Here is a 14,665-nt window from a genome sequence, read left to right on the forward strand (position 1 = left end):
TAGAGGACAAGGGTTATGATGTCATTTTTAGCAAAGGAAAGACCTACCTCAAGCACTTAGAACCTAGAGCCATGAAGCAGATTGGTGTGAGTGTGAAGAACCTTTACAAGCTATAGGTTGAGACAGATGCAACCTTGAGCAACAAGGCAGGGCGTGAGCATGGTAGAGACAACTTTGCCACAGACGCATTGGCCATTTGCATCATGGGTCGTTGAAGATCCTTTAGCAGATAGCCACAAGGCTACCACAGTGAAGTATTGACCAACATAAAATGTGCAAGGGTTGCACATTTGCCAAATATCATCTTTTCAAGGCCGAGATAGCAGAGCCAAAGGAATTTTGGAGTAGGTATTCTTCAGACTTATGTGGGCCCTTCTCTTCTCCATCCCTCATGAGACACAAGAATTATATCACTTTGATAGATGACTATTCTCAGAAAACATGGATCTTCTTTATGAAGGAGGAGGTCTTCTCCAAGTTCATGGAGTTTAAGGCCTTGGTAGAAACCCAAACTGATAAGAAGATCAAAGCATTGAGTGACAATGGCGAGGAATATGTCTCCAATGCTTTCAGGGACTTACAGCACCCCACCACCCTCAACTGAATGAGGTGGTTGAGAAGAAGAACTGCAACATAGTTGGAGTGACCAAGGCCATGTTGCATGACCAGGGGTTGTCCATGTTCTTGTGGGCAGAGGCATGCAACAGTACAGTATTTCTGTAGAACAGAATCCCACACAGGGTGCTTGGACGAATTACACCCGAGGAGGCTTTCACAAGCAAGAACCCTGATGTTTCTCACTTCCACATCTTTGGGACACGAGTTTATTTCCATGTGTCCAAAAGAGCAAGAAGACGCTAGAGCCCACAGCTAGAAAGGGAATTTTCATTAGTCACTGTGGGACACCTCAAGCATACAAGGTGTAAATACCATCACTCAAGAAGACAGTTATCAGGCGGGACATGAGGTTTAAGGAGGACAGAGCTTTAAGGGAGTCCTTGGAGCAAGAGCAAGTTGGAGTGCCTGAGGAGGAGTTGCTCGCTCCCAAGCAATAACCTCAGCCAATACCACATGAATCTTAACTAGGTGGCAAGCAAGGCATACAACAAGATGACAAGTCATTGCAAGATGAGGAGAGATCATGACGACTGTGACTAACAACACGAGGAGGAAGAGATCCAAGTGGGTCGAGAGGTTGATTTAGGAGGCCCAAGAGCGAGTTGAGACTCCCAGCTCTACATTCAGGATACATGACATTGATGACTAAGTTGTTAAACTCAAAGCCTTCTTGTTATGATGAGGTGGCCTCTCAACAGGTTTGGTGCGATGCCATGGTGGAGTAATATTCCTCCATGAAGAACAATGCCTAGGAGCTTGTGCCATGCCTAGAGGGAAAATCAATGGTACGCTCACGTTGGGTTTACAAGGTGAAGCATGGAGCAAATGGGAGTGTGGAGAAGTACAAGGCCAGGTTTGTGGCCAAGGGCATTGACTATGAGGAGATGTTTGCTACAATAGCTCATTATTCATCCATAAGGACAATTCTGGCACTTACAGCCCAGAGGGTGTGGAAGATCCACCAAATGGACGTGAAGACAACATTCATCAACGAGGTTGTTGAGAAGGAGATATATATGGAGCAGAGATTTAAATAGAGCAGCGAGAGGGGTTTGAAACTTTCGGTAGAAACACTCATGTTTGTTTGCTAAAGAGAGCTCTTTACTGGCTCAAGCAGGCACCGAGAGCATGGTACACTCGCATTGACAACTACCTTCAAGAATTGGGCTTCACTAAGAGTGAGGCGGATGCCAACCTGTACAATATCACGGTTGGAGGGCTTCCGCTCATTCTAATACTCTATGTTGACAAATCTTATATTGACTGGAGCATATCGTTTGATCCAAGGTTGCAAGGCAGATCTTGCAATAGTTTGAGTTTGATCCAAGGTATGCACTATTTCCTTGGTTTGGAGGTATGGCAAGGTGATGGGGAAATCTTCTTGCGACAGGGGAAGTACACTGCAAAGATTCTCAAGAGGTTTTGTATGTAGGATTACAAGCCTGTGACGACGCCTCTAGTCACAAACTAGAGGAAGGTGAACACTAGTAGAGCAAAGCAAGTAGATGCCACGTTGTACAAGCAGCTCATTAGGTCATTGATGTACTTAGCCAACACACTGCCTCCCATTAGTTTTGCAGTGAACCAATTGAGCCAGTTCATGATGGAGCCTACTCGAGTTCATTGTGTTGTTGCCAAGCATTTCTTAAGGTATCTCAAAGGCACGGAAGATTACGGGTTATGATATAGACAGGTTGGAGTGAGGCTTGAGGGCTTCATAGATGCCAATTGGGCAAGGAGCTCCACAAATCAGAAGAGTACCTCAAGTTGCATCTTCAACATTAGGTCAGCAGATATTTCCTGATTTAATAGGAAGCAGAGATCAATTGCTCGCAATTCAACAGAGACCAAATTCATGGTTGCCATTTTGGCAACATGTGAAACCATCTAAATGAGGAAGTTGCTTATGGGTCTTTTTAGGCAGGAGTTGCAGCCCACCGTAATTTACTGTGACAATCAAAGTTGCATTAAGCTCTCTGAAAATCCAAATTTTCATGACCGCTCCAAGCACATCAAGATAAGGTAACATCATCTCAGGGATTGTGTGCAGAAAGGGATAGTAAAGCTACCGTACATTCCCACTAATGAGTAGGTTCCAAATATCTTGACAAAGGCCTTAGTCAAAGGCAAGTTTGTGTTTTTCAGAGATAAGTTGGGAGTTGTACAGAATCCCTTCCTCGCTAAGAGGAAGCGTTGAAAATGTAATGAATTAAGGTCTTTTGGCTTGTCCTTAGCTAGTAGAGACTCTGAATTGTCTTTCTCTAGCATGAATGTGAATTCATAAGTTAGACTTCAGTTGTGATCAGTGGATTTCCAGTTCACAGGAATGGTCATCAATAGATTGCATGCATAGTGTTGGAGCTTCAGTTCGTTGGAGTCTTCTTCAGTTAGACTACAGGATGAGGTGGCAGAGACAAGTCCAGTTAGGATAAGTTAAGACTGTAGAGACAAGTTCAGTTAGGATGAGTTCAGACTTCAAAGACAAGTGAAGAGAGCACAAGTTAAGACCTCAATTAACTCAGTTCACAACTAGAGGAAATCAAGGAGAAACTTGAGCCAGTCAACTGAGAGCTAGTCCAAGTATCACTGAGACTTGCTCTAGTTAACTGCAAAAGGAACTCGCTGCATTTGTGTGAACAGTCATTCGAAATTGGCCTCCTTGCATGCATCAAAGATCTACTAAGGCATAGAAAGACGAAGGAACACTGTTGGATAATTTGTTGTTGTTGGCAAAGTGCATTGATTGAGGAGAAAAGATCAGAGTTCGAAGAGCAAGCCAAGACTAGTTTTCAGCAAGCAACATTTGTGTGCAGGCCAAGATCAAGAGGCAGGGCCAAGAGCAGTGGTCAAGGAGTAGGCCGAGAGCAATTGTGGAGTTGAGATTAGTGAGAGCCTCCTCATAGGCTATTTGCTGGCTGTAGTAGCAGCAGACTGAATTTATAAAAGATCTATTTGCTCAAAGAACAATCAATAAAAATCCCACAATAATGAATGCAGGTTTTCCCATTTGGGGCTCCTAGGTAAAACATTGGTGTCAAATTTGTGTGTGAATGTGTTTTTATCTCAACTAATTTCCGTTGCATGTTGAATATTAAGAAACTTTGTATCTTCGTGAAAGTTAAACTTGGTTTCAGTTTTCAGTTGCCTTGATTTTTCAGTAACTTCATCTAAGTAGTTGCAGAGTTTCAAGAAAATTTAACACCAAATGTCTCTTCTGGAGAACTGGCAAGCATCATGGACGGTTACCGAGGTATCTCCGTGGATGCAAGTTAAGCCATATTTGGTCCTCATGTTCAGTATAATAAAAAGAAAGGCTGTAATTTTTATAAGTCATTCTTCATTTATGTTCAACAAATGAAGTTTGAATTTGGGGAGTTAGAGCATGAAATGTTTTACTGGAAAGAAATCCCAGAACCCATATCCCAAGGAACTGCAGCTGCAATTGATTCAACATAGCTCGAATGAAAGCCCCAAATCAACAGATTACAACATAACTTGGAATGGTACTGATGACTGAATTTGCTTTGCAACAATAACCTATGACTAAGGTAGCATATTTTAAGGATATGCATAACATGCCCGACTATAGAAGTATTGTCATCAATTGAGATCATGGTACTTAATCTTGGCATAGATGCAATTTTCATATCCTTTATTTGCATTAGATGACAGTATTTTGGTTGCCATCCAGTGATGCTTAGAAATTGTCTATGAATATGTAGGCCAAACAAAATGTAACGAAATACAATTGAATCGAATTTTTAAAGCAGGCATTGCCACAACCATTGACCAAACTAAGGCTGAAACAGCTGAAAAGTCTAAGTTGTGTTTAGCCAATATGTGTTCTGCCCAAGAATCAATATCAGGTAGTTAAGTAATTTTGGAATGCCCACATTCATGAACTTTTATTAACTGGGTAAGACGTGAATGCTTTCGAATTGATTAACTTGAAAATGAAAATCAAAACAATTTTATAAAGATAGCAGCCGGGGAATTTCATACATGGATGGAAGCACAAACATGCACATCTGATGGCTTGTGTTCTTTGATCCATTCATACAATTTGCCAGATTTTATTGTCTCCTTTGAAGCTCAGACATTTCTCTCTGCTTTCTCTTCCAAGGGGTGCTCGGTCAATATGAATCTACCTCAACTGGAATCCAGATGAATGGATGAATATTGTAGTCTGAACCTGACATGGCTTTTGCATCCCACTGGGAAGTATCTTAACCTCCAGGGTGCATAACACAAGGAAATTGGATATTGAGACTGAACATGTTTATTTTTATTGTTAAAAGCTGACCTTGTCCAAGAACTGTAGAACTGAAAAAGCTAAAACCTTCTCAAGGAGAAGATCTAGTTCAAAGTTTCCTCATTATTTTGTTCCTCATAATTGAAAGAACGGATTTACTTACGAGAAACGTGAAAACTTCAAGATGTAACGAGAGATTGAAGCACAAAAATATTTCCATTCAAAAGAAAAAAAACAACTAATATTCAAAATTGATTGTTCATATGACCAATATTCAACATTTAATGTTATAGAAGCCTCAAAACTTGGAGCTACATTCCCCAGATAAACGATGTGAATCATACAGATGCATTTATCTTTACGTGGCATCTTCTGCTTTCTCTGTTTAAGTTGCCGAATTATAAATATGAAGTCAAGTGCACATAAACCGCATGTTGATGAGCTCAGGAACGGTGGACACTAAGCTAGAGTATGGGCTATTGGATACATCTTCAGATATTGCTTCTGATTTTAAAGAATAGAAAAGATGAACTTGGCCAAATGACTACATAAAGCCTATTTCCTAGAGATGCTGATACGTGAATGATACCAATCTATTCAAGAGCAAAAACACAACATTTTAAAATCTAGTCAGTCTTCATAATATACAACTGAATCAGATATCAAATCTCTGGACTAAGAATTCCACGGTCTTCTGGATCTTGTACAGGCCTGACAAACACAATACCTTTGCCAGACATGCCCAAAATATTCCTGCTTCAGCTACTCTCCATCTTCAGAATCTGGAATTGTTAAAGTTCAAAAAAAATTATTTTTCCTAGAGAGAAAATAAATTTATTTTTCGTGTAGTTTATTGGTATGAGAGAGTATTTAATTATCAGCTGAAACATGCTGATCACTTCCTTTACAAGATTAAAATAAGAGCAGAAACTTGTGGGAAACAAACCGTATTTGGCAATTAAAAAGATAATTCATGGCATTCACTTGATGTGTGGATAAAGGGAATCTGCCCACTTACCTGATCTAATATCTTCACCAACTTTCCCTTTATTTTTCAATTGCTTCAAAACCATGGAACATATGAGTATCCACCAATATATGTGGAACACAAGGAGAGTCAGAAGCATTGTATTAAATACATAATAGATCCATATGTAATAAGTGGCTGGAAGAGCTAGGTACTGAATAAGATCATAACTGCAGCAGAAAAGTGGAAAACCCATTTTGTAAGTAATATTTGATATTTCAATGAAGTTTCAGAGACTTCACGTAGAAATAACAATACAACATCATAAATTGAATATCTGAGAAAGGATTATAAGAAAACCTTGAACTCCAAATAATCCAGAATGGGAAATATATCAAGCGTAGAAAAAGCCATGAAAAGGCAAAAAGCCCAAAGCTCGTGCTAGCAGCGTACTCTTTGCCACAATACTTAAAGAGCTTTGCTGTTTCCATAAATACATCACTTGTATCATGCAAAGCCAATACAATAGAACCACTGCGGAAAAACCTGGATGACACAAGGACAAGCATCTAAGACTTCTATCAAAGAGTAAGTTCAAGAATACTTTCATCCAACCTTTCACTCATATTTAAGGTTTATTCCATTGGCCTTTTTGGTGTTTCATTTGATTTAGTGGAAAGTAAAAAATGGAGATACTTGATCATAAAATCAACACTTTCACTCTTGACAAAAAAGCTTCCCCTAACACACAAAAAAAATGTAAAAAATAAATATTATAACCTACACAGGAATAAATCGACATTTAGCTTGGGTAGAGATGGATATATAAAAAAGGTAACTATCATCATGAAGTTTTGACTAAAAGAAAAACAGGTTTTTTATACAAATAAGTTCCAGAAAAACGCTTAGATTAAACACTGAAACTCAAAGGGAAATAGCATGCCATTATAATACTTAAAACATAACAGTAGACTACACAAACTTCTAAACTCTCCGTGTCACAAAAAGTTCACCTCTTCCTAGAAAGCATTTCAAAGAAGCAATCTAAAAGGAAACACAAACAATCGAGACTGCCACACTTTGTCCCATGCTACAATTAGCCTTTGGCAGGCTAAGCAAGAGGCCTTCTTTTCTACGTAAGACACTCAATCAAAAGGCAAAAACCATATACAAGCTTGCCAAGATAAGGATTTAATGGTCTGGACATGATGATTAAATGCCTTCTCTTTACTTACCCTCTTAAGGCTCTCCTCTCTCATGAAAGAACATTTTATCGTATTCCATCATTAAAGATCCAAGCCATCTTAGGTTCATGCTTCAGTGATTATTTAAAGACGATCCAAAAGACAAGAGGGTGGATAGAAAACATGCAAGTTGTGCTCCCCCAAAGATAGCTTTTCAATCATTCAAAAGTTCTCTAGAAAGATCAAGTAATTCCTTCAGTTCTCCTAATTTTGCATGAAATTTCAAACGATCAGATGCATTTTCCAGCGTTCATTAGGAACTATACTTCCCTATGAAAAGCACGCATACAAGATTCAAAGAGTTTAAGTTGTACATATGGATTCTACTCCAGAATCAGCTTGACTTAGCTGCATTTCAGTATATTGTACTCTTACGCACAGTAATGCTATAATAATCTTGTCATGTCAAAGTTTATCAAGGGTCGTGATTTTTCTTGCTGGGTAATACAGCAGATGCAAATGCATTACAAATATTTTCTACACTGGCATTGAAACTTAAATCACTTTTAAGGGTGCATTTCACATTGATTCACCAAGTTCTGAATTATAATTTTGGAACTATTCTCTACATTTATGTTTTCTATATAAAGCATAGACAAGAAAAAAGACATGCAGTGCCAGAGAAAACAATGCAGCAAGCATTGTATATGAGGCAGAAAGTTTGATCATTATGCACAACCAGACTCAATATTTTCATGTGTAGAGGGCTTCAAACCACAGTTATATGCAGACAACCATTACATGGTTTCCAAAAGAGACACCTCTGAGAAACTGAAAGTATGTGATTTTCTAGGATCAATAAAGTTAAGTTTTAACCCTCGGCAGGCTTTCAGTAAAGTTATAAAACAGAGGTGAATTCAAATATATTAAAAATTTTGTAAACAAGTGGCTAAGGCCATATTTTGTTCCATCTATTGTATACTAGTTTTATGGTTAAGGCCAACCTAGTCAAACTTGATATGTAGGCTTAACACTCTTGGGGAGTATGCCCTTGTTATGTGGGCCCATAACTCCCTCTTGGGAGGACACCTCATTTGAGTTATGTATAAATACACAACACAAGCTCTCATTTAAGTCATTTGATCTTGTGATCTTTTGATCTAACATACAAAGTGCTATAGGCCTAAGCGCACTTATACTTTGGCATTTTCTCTTTTGATCATCATTTTTCTCTTGGGCATACTCATACATTTCCGTTTTCAGCACACGTGTGCTTGGCTTGCACATTCTCTCTCTAGTGCACTAGACCTATCTCCCTCTAGCACACTTGTGAAGAGGCTATTTCAGAAATTGGGTGAAAGTTGGTTTCAACAATTTTGACCATTATAAGTCTCATCATGGTATCAAAGCGGGTGTGAACCTTTCTCTCTCAATTCTCTTGGCTGGTCTGAAAATTATTGGCTAGTGGCATCTTATCTTTCAATGTGAAACTAGAGTTTTCTAGGGGTTCTAGAAGTATAAACCCTAATTTATTTTTCAGATTTATAAAGGCCTTGTAGTACCTAATCGATCCATCTCACAATGCATATCTAGGTGTGCACTCACAAGAATGGGTTGCCAACTCTGGAATTACCAATCATATGATGAAACAACAACACCTTTTATTGATTATCAACATCAACATAGTGGCAAGAAAGTGCGTATTGGTGATAACCTAATTCACCTGACACGAGGGCGAAGAGGACATGAAAATACAAGTATCTGACACGTGACACAACGACCCCCTAGAACATGACATGGAGGACACATTATATATATATATTGAAAAAATTAATAGATATTACACATTCTCATTCAATTTAGAAACTAAAACATGTACATGATAATGAAACAAATTCAATCATACATTATGCATACAATCATGATTCATCAATGATACAAGTTTACAACTAGTACTTTTTCAGGAAAGAAGAAACCAACAACTTTCTATTGAATAAAAAGATGTTTACATATAACATGCATAAAGCATATGTGCAATGTAATCCACAAATTACATATGACTGATATCAAGATATAGGTCCCGCAAGCCCCTCAAAATAACACCGTAAGGAGCACCAAATGTCTGACAATGGGCAGCCACTCATCATTCTAGCAACGCCAAAAGATACTCTGACCAATAAGAACATAATAATGCCAGAAGATACTCTAACCAACATGAAAAGCCTGGAGATGCTCCGATAAGCTTTAAATAAAGCCAAGCACATAGGCCTACATAAACCAAAACCTAGAACAATGCAAACACTGCAACGCCCTAGGCAACGAGACAGTGAATACCAGGCACACAGGCCTAAAGAGAAAAACCCCGAAGGGAGCAACAAAATGAGGCACACAGGCCTTCCAAGAAAACCCCAAAATGGGCACAGGCTAAGCCCAGCAACCGGCATTTTATACCAGGCTGCAAACATTATAAAACTGGTTTAAACCCCAGTTGAGAAAGCTTTAAAATATGCCCAAAGCCCCGTCCTCGACACCCACCAAGGAGGAACATAGGGCAATACACTAAAGCAAACGCCGCACAGAAGCCAGAAACCATGAAAAGAAGCCCATAGACGTTCTGCTAGAAGAATGGGTCGCAATCTCAAGGAGAGGCCGAAAAATACACCAAAACACGCAATCGTGAACCCGACGATGGCTGCAAAACCCCAAATGAAAGAATGGGCCATGAGCCCAACAAGGTGCCAGTGACGACTCCCGAGCCTGAAGAAACAAAGCAGTGGACCAGGTCCAGATGATGGCAACAAAAATGGCAGCATACAGAGACCTGCAGAAAAGCACATCGCACCAGCATCACGCAGTGAAAACCTACAAAGAATAGCAATGCTTGCTAGAACCTGGTTAGAACAACTACGCCCGTCAAGAAAAGTCGATGGCATTATGAAAGAGTAGGAAAAGCTACAACTAGTACTTACTACTACATCAATGACGATAAATTGACAAATACAAGAAATCAACCATAAATTGCAATTTTCTCATTAAAGTATTCAAAATCAAAATGTATTACATAGATACCGAGTCCTGAGGACTCCTGACTAATTGAGTCATAGATACTATATGTGGGAATGCCAATGGAAAATAGCAAATACAAAACAAGGTAGATACTAGAACAGTAGATCAAGATGGAAGAATCTCATAGGCTATAGCTCATCAACATCAAAATCAGCATCACTGCCACCATTGCTCTCTTTTGCATCCTCCTCCTTTGTATCCAATGTAATATTTGCATCTGTTGGTGTGGAGGATGACCCCTCAAGAGTATCACCATCATCAAAAGTGACAGGCTCTAGCACTAGCTCATTAAGATCCAAGTTGGCCAATGCCAACTCAACATTGTTGTCCAAACCCATATCATCAGGAAACACATCCCACATCTTTGTCTTTCCCTCAATAACTCCTCCCTCTGCCTATAAATAAGACGAAGGTTGGTGTGCACATACACCATTGTCTCTACCCTAGATTGCTCAAGCCTACTCTTCTTCAAACTATACAGATTCCCATATGTGCTCCAAGTCCTCTCACAATAAGAGGATGAAGTAACCTAAGAGAGGAACATCATGGCTAGTTGTTGTAGAGGAGGGTATGTTTCCCCATGAGTTGCCCACCAAGCATAGGGCTTCTTAGCCTCCCTGTCTCTAATCACATCATAGACTGTAAATCTCCCACTACCAGTGGAAAAATTTGCAAAGGCATCCTCCACCTCATCAAGCGATGCTCTATCTTAAAACATCTTATCTCAATGCATATTTTATCCCCTATGAAATCTCACCATCCATGTGAGCAGGGAATCTACATGAAGGTCCACCATCGAGCCACTCATTGTCGTAGTATTTTGGATTCAATGAGTGAACCAAGCAATGCAAAGGTGTACAACTCTTGTCCCACCTGCTGACAATAATATCCTATATGGTGATTAGGAAGGCCTCCATTGATGTCTCATACTTAGGGCACTCATTCCGAAAAATAATGGTCCTCACGAACCCAATCATGGAATCCCATCTCTCATAAACCTCTCCTAGGATAGGTTCGTCTGTATATGCAAACCATAAAAAAGAAATGATAGGGTCCATGATCTTAATAATACGACTACCCTCTCCCACCAAGCATCATCTAACATTGTATCCTTAACTCTTTTTTAGATTGCTTGATCTATCTTTATCCAAAAAGACCAAAACTTTGAAATAACCATGGCCCCAAGAGTGGTCTTGATCTCCCTCAACATCTTCAACATGATGAATGCAGAGGCAAACCATGTATCTGCAATCTTCAACAATGATCTATGTGTGTACTCTTTGTAGATTATGAGGGCATTGGTATGATTTTGTACAAAGTTGTGGATATGATGTTCATCCTCAATAAGATTTCTAATCCATGGTACATCAAAAGCAATAGATTTAAGTGCTAAATTCAAGGAATGGACAATGCAAGATGTCCAAAATATTTGTGGATATTTAGCTTCCATAATCATGCTAGCAACCTTGCAAACAAGTGCATTGTTTGTAATGATTTGCACACAAGAATCAATACCTACATCTTCAATAACTTTAATGAACAACCCACCCATATGTTATGTATCCTTGTATTTTCCAAGAGCATCCATTGCTTTCAAGAAAATTGGTCAATTCAAGAAAGAAAGACACCATGAAATTGATGAGTGGATGTCATGTTGCATCTGTCCATCCATCAAAAACAATACTAACCCTAGATGTTGGCCTTGTTGATTTAATAGGCTCAAGCATTTTATCTACCTCCTACTCCTTAGCCAACAATGTGGTTCTAAGCTTCTCTGAACCAAGAGGCACATACCCTGATGGAGCCCCTTGAGCTAGGGCTTGACACATCTCAATAAAAAAAGGGGATTGTGCAACATTAAATGATATGAAGATGAGATAGAAAAAAAAAACAACGATCATATCAATCTCTTCTTGCCTCTCTTGCTAAAGTATCTTGTCCATTGGACCAAGTGCCCTCCTTTTGTTGCTTGACCTACACCCCACTAAAACTCCCAAATGGATAATTTGTTTTTCCTTAAGAATGCAAGGGGATCATCATTTTTGTTTTTCTTATATGTTACAACCACCATTGCCACACCAACATTGCCCTTTTCTTCTAATTCTTTCCTCTTAGATGGACTCACTCCTACACATGGTCCAATTCCACAAGATGTGTCCAACGACTTCCCTTTCACAAAGAAATAGGTGCTCTTGAATTGATGATTGCAAAAGTTGCATGTCCAAAGAACATTGCATTCTCCCTTTAACTTGCTCCTTGGCCCTTTATGTCTGTAGCATACTTCCACAAGGGATATTTCAATTCTTGAGCTCATTGTCTTGCTAAAATGATGTTTCTTTGAACATTTGAAGCTATTGTTGCAACCCCACTTCCAACAAATGGAACACTAGCAGATCCTAATGAAATTGAAAGAGGGGGCACATTATCAATGGGGGCATTCCTCCCCTTCTTTTGACCCCTTTTTGTTGCCCTTGATTGAGCCATGACTGTTGTGAATATAAAGAAAAATGGATTGTTGTAAGGTTGTGCATGTATACAAAAATGGACTCGCCGATTTTTGTAGCAAAAATAAAAAAATTGTTAGGGAAATCCACTTACCTGCACCTTGAATCACCTCCAAAAGTCGTCTTCCTCCTTTGCTAGTCACTCACACCAATGTTATCAGAACAGGACCGGAACCGGTGGAACCAGTTACCGACCAGTCCAGCCAATTCAGGACTAGTTTTGCGCAGTTTGTACCTTCCAAGGTCAGCATAAAAAATTTCCCCTTTTTTTTAATTTTTCATTTTTTTCATTTGGTTGTCCCACTTCTAATTCTCCCCTAGCCAGCCAAGCCTATAGTCCTCTTATTGCTATGCATTTCATGGTAAAGTAAAAGTGACATTCTCTTTAACCTTTCATTTCTATCCTTTTACTCAAATTTTTAGCATTACGATGAAATGACTCAGGATGTTTGAGAGTGGTTCCAACCTCATTGGATTTCATACAAAGAAAGTAGAATTTTAGATTTCACTCAAAATCCAGCAGACTTAACAATTTTTCAGGATATCAGGATTGCGGAGATTGCAATGTTTCCATTGGATTTTGTCATGTACGAGGGTAAGGAACTAGTATTTAATAAAGAACACCAATCCCTCTATGTACTTTGATGTTAGTGGCATTAGTTATCGAACTCCTCTATCATGACTCTACTAAAAATGTACCCATCGCTCAAACAAAATCTTGACTTGACATGCTACGCTTTTTCTATCTTATTTTAATGCTTAGAGGGTTATATTGATGACGAAGATCCCAATATAGGCAATGATTTTGATGATATGTAGGTATTTGTTGTAGCATGATTTTTTTGGATGCTAGAGGCCATTTAGAGCCTATTTGTTGATGTATTTTTGGTCTAGGGATGGATTTCACTCAATGCTATTTTGGTTATGTGCACCCTTACATGCTATATAAATGAGAACTTTTGCTTATTTGTGTACTATAAATGGCTTGGATTCATAGGGATGCACATGTATATATACGTTTTTCTTTAAAACATGAATATTTTATGTGTTTTTGGTAAACCAGTTTTTTTCTGTTTTTTTACCGGTTCCAACCGGTTCCTGTTCCACAAGGTTTTTCGATTCAATCACCGGTTCGGTTCTAATAACATTGACTCACACACTTCAAAAACTCCAAAACAACAAACAAGAATGAGCAAAATCAGCCCAAATCCAAAAATCGAGACACGAATTTGGTGCGTGCCCAACATGAGTCAAACTCGTGTCCCTCATCTCGGACATGGGTCAAACTTGTGTCAGGCCCGTGTCATCCTCTAGTTGTGTCCGACACGAAGGATTCAAGACACAAGGGGGACGTGTCAAGTGACTTAGGTGATAACTCAACTCAATGCAATCCCTATAGTGGCATGATTTGAGAAATTATGCATATTATTAATGACAAAAGTCACCTCAAGAGCTTGGTGAGTGAATACATGACCATTCTAGTCACCCTTCTTCATTCAATAGGAGGGTGCCCATACTTGATTCTTTTGCATTCAAATTGGACCTACTTCACCTTCAAGCCTAGTTTTGGCCTACAAATACAAACCTCCTCCACGCATTTCACAAGCTATTTCCATGCTAAGGATAGGTTGCCAAGATTGTCTCAAAGAGTAGGAAGTCCCTTGCTTCCACTCACCTTTCTTGTCTTTCCCTTGGCTTATGCTACCCAAATCCCTCTTCAAAGTGTTGATTGCATAAGGGAAAGTGTTTCTAGATAATTGCTTCAACAAAGAGAGTCCAATGGAGTATACAAAGGAACCTCTCACAAAGAAGGATTGGATACCATTTCTACAAGTCACACTTCAGGTGATATTAGTTAGTTTTATTACCTTTCCATTGACTTGTTAAAGAACTACTTTGCCTTCCCCCCCAATATGTTTGAATCGTTTAAATCCCTGGTTTGAAATTTGAACGGTTTCTTAGTATATGTGCATAGGGATTAGCATTGTTAGCATACCTTTATTTATCACTTGCATTTGTCTATGTCAGCTCTTAGAAACCCATTGAGAATGTTTTTTGGTCCCCACACACTTGA

At 39.1% G+C, this 14,665-nt stretch overlaps 1 protein-coding gene across 1 annotated transcript in view; it reads right to left on the bottom strand.

Annotated features, from left to right (window-relative positions):
- Positions 1-5,089: 5,089 nt before the first annotated feature.
- Positions 5,090-14,665, bottom strand: part of LOC149223798 (ceramide synthase LOH2-like) — a 68,707-nt gene continuing 59,131 nt past the window's right edge. Inside the window, exons 4-6 of the mRNA XM_089385928.1 lie at positions 6,198-6,383; positions 5,889-6,067; positions 5,090-5,652 (exon numbers count right to left, since the gene is read on the bottom strand). Coding sequence (XP_089242054.1) covers positions 5,633-5,652; positions 5,889-6,067; positions 6,198-6,383 — 385 coding nt within the window. The 3' untranslated portion in view covers positions 5,090-5,632. The remainder of the gene's footprint in view (positions 5,653-5,888; positions 6,068-6,197; positions 6,384-14,665) is intronic.

Source organism: Pinus tabuliformis, chromosome Q (assembly GCF_031772625.1).
Source record: "Pinus tabuliformis cultivar Carrire ecotype Pingquan chromosome Q, CPIR1, whole genome shotgun sequence".
NCBI classification, from domain to species: Eukaryota; Viridiplantae; Streptophyta; class Pinopsida; order Pinales; family Pinaceae; genus Pinus; species Pinus tabuliformis.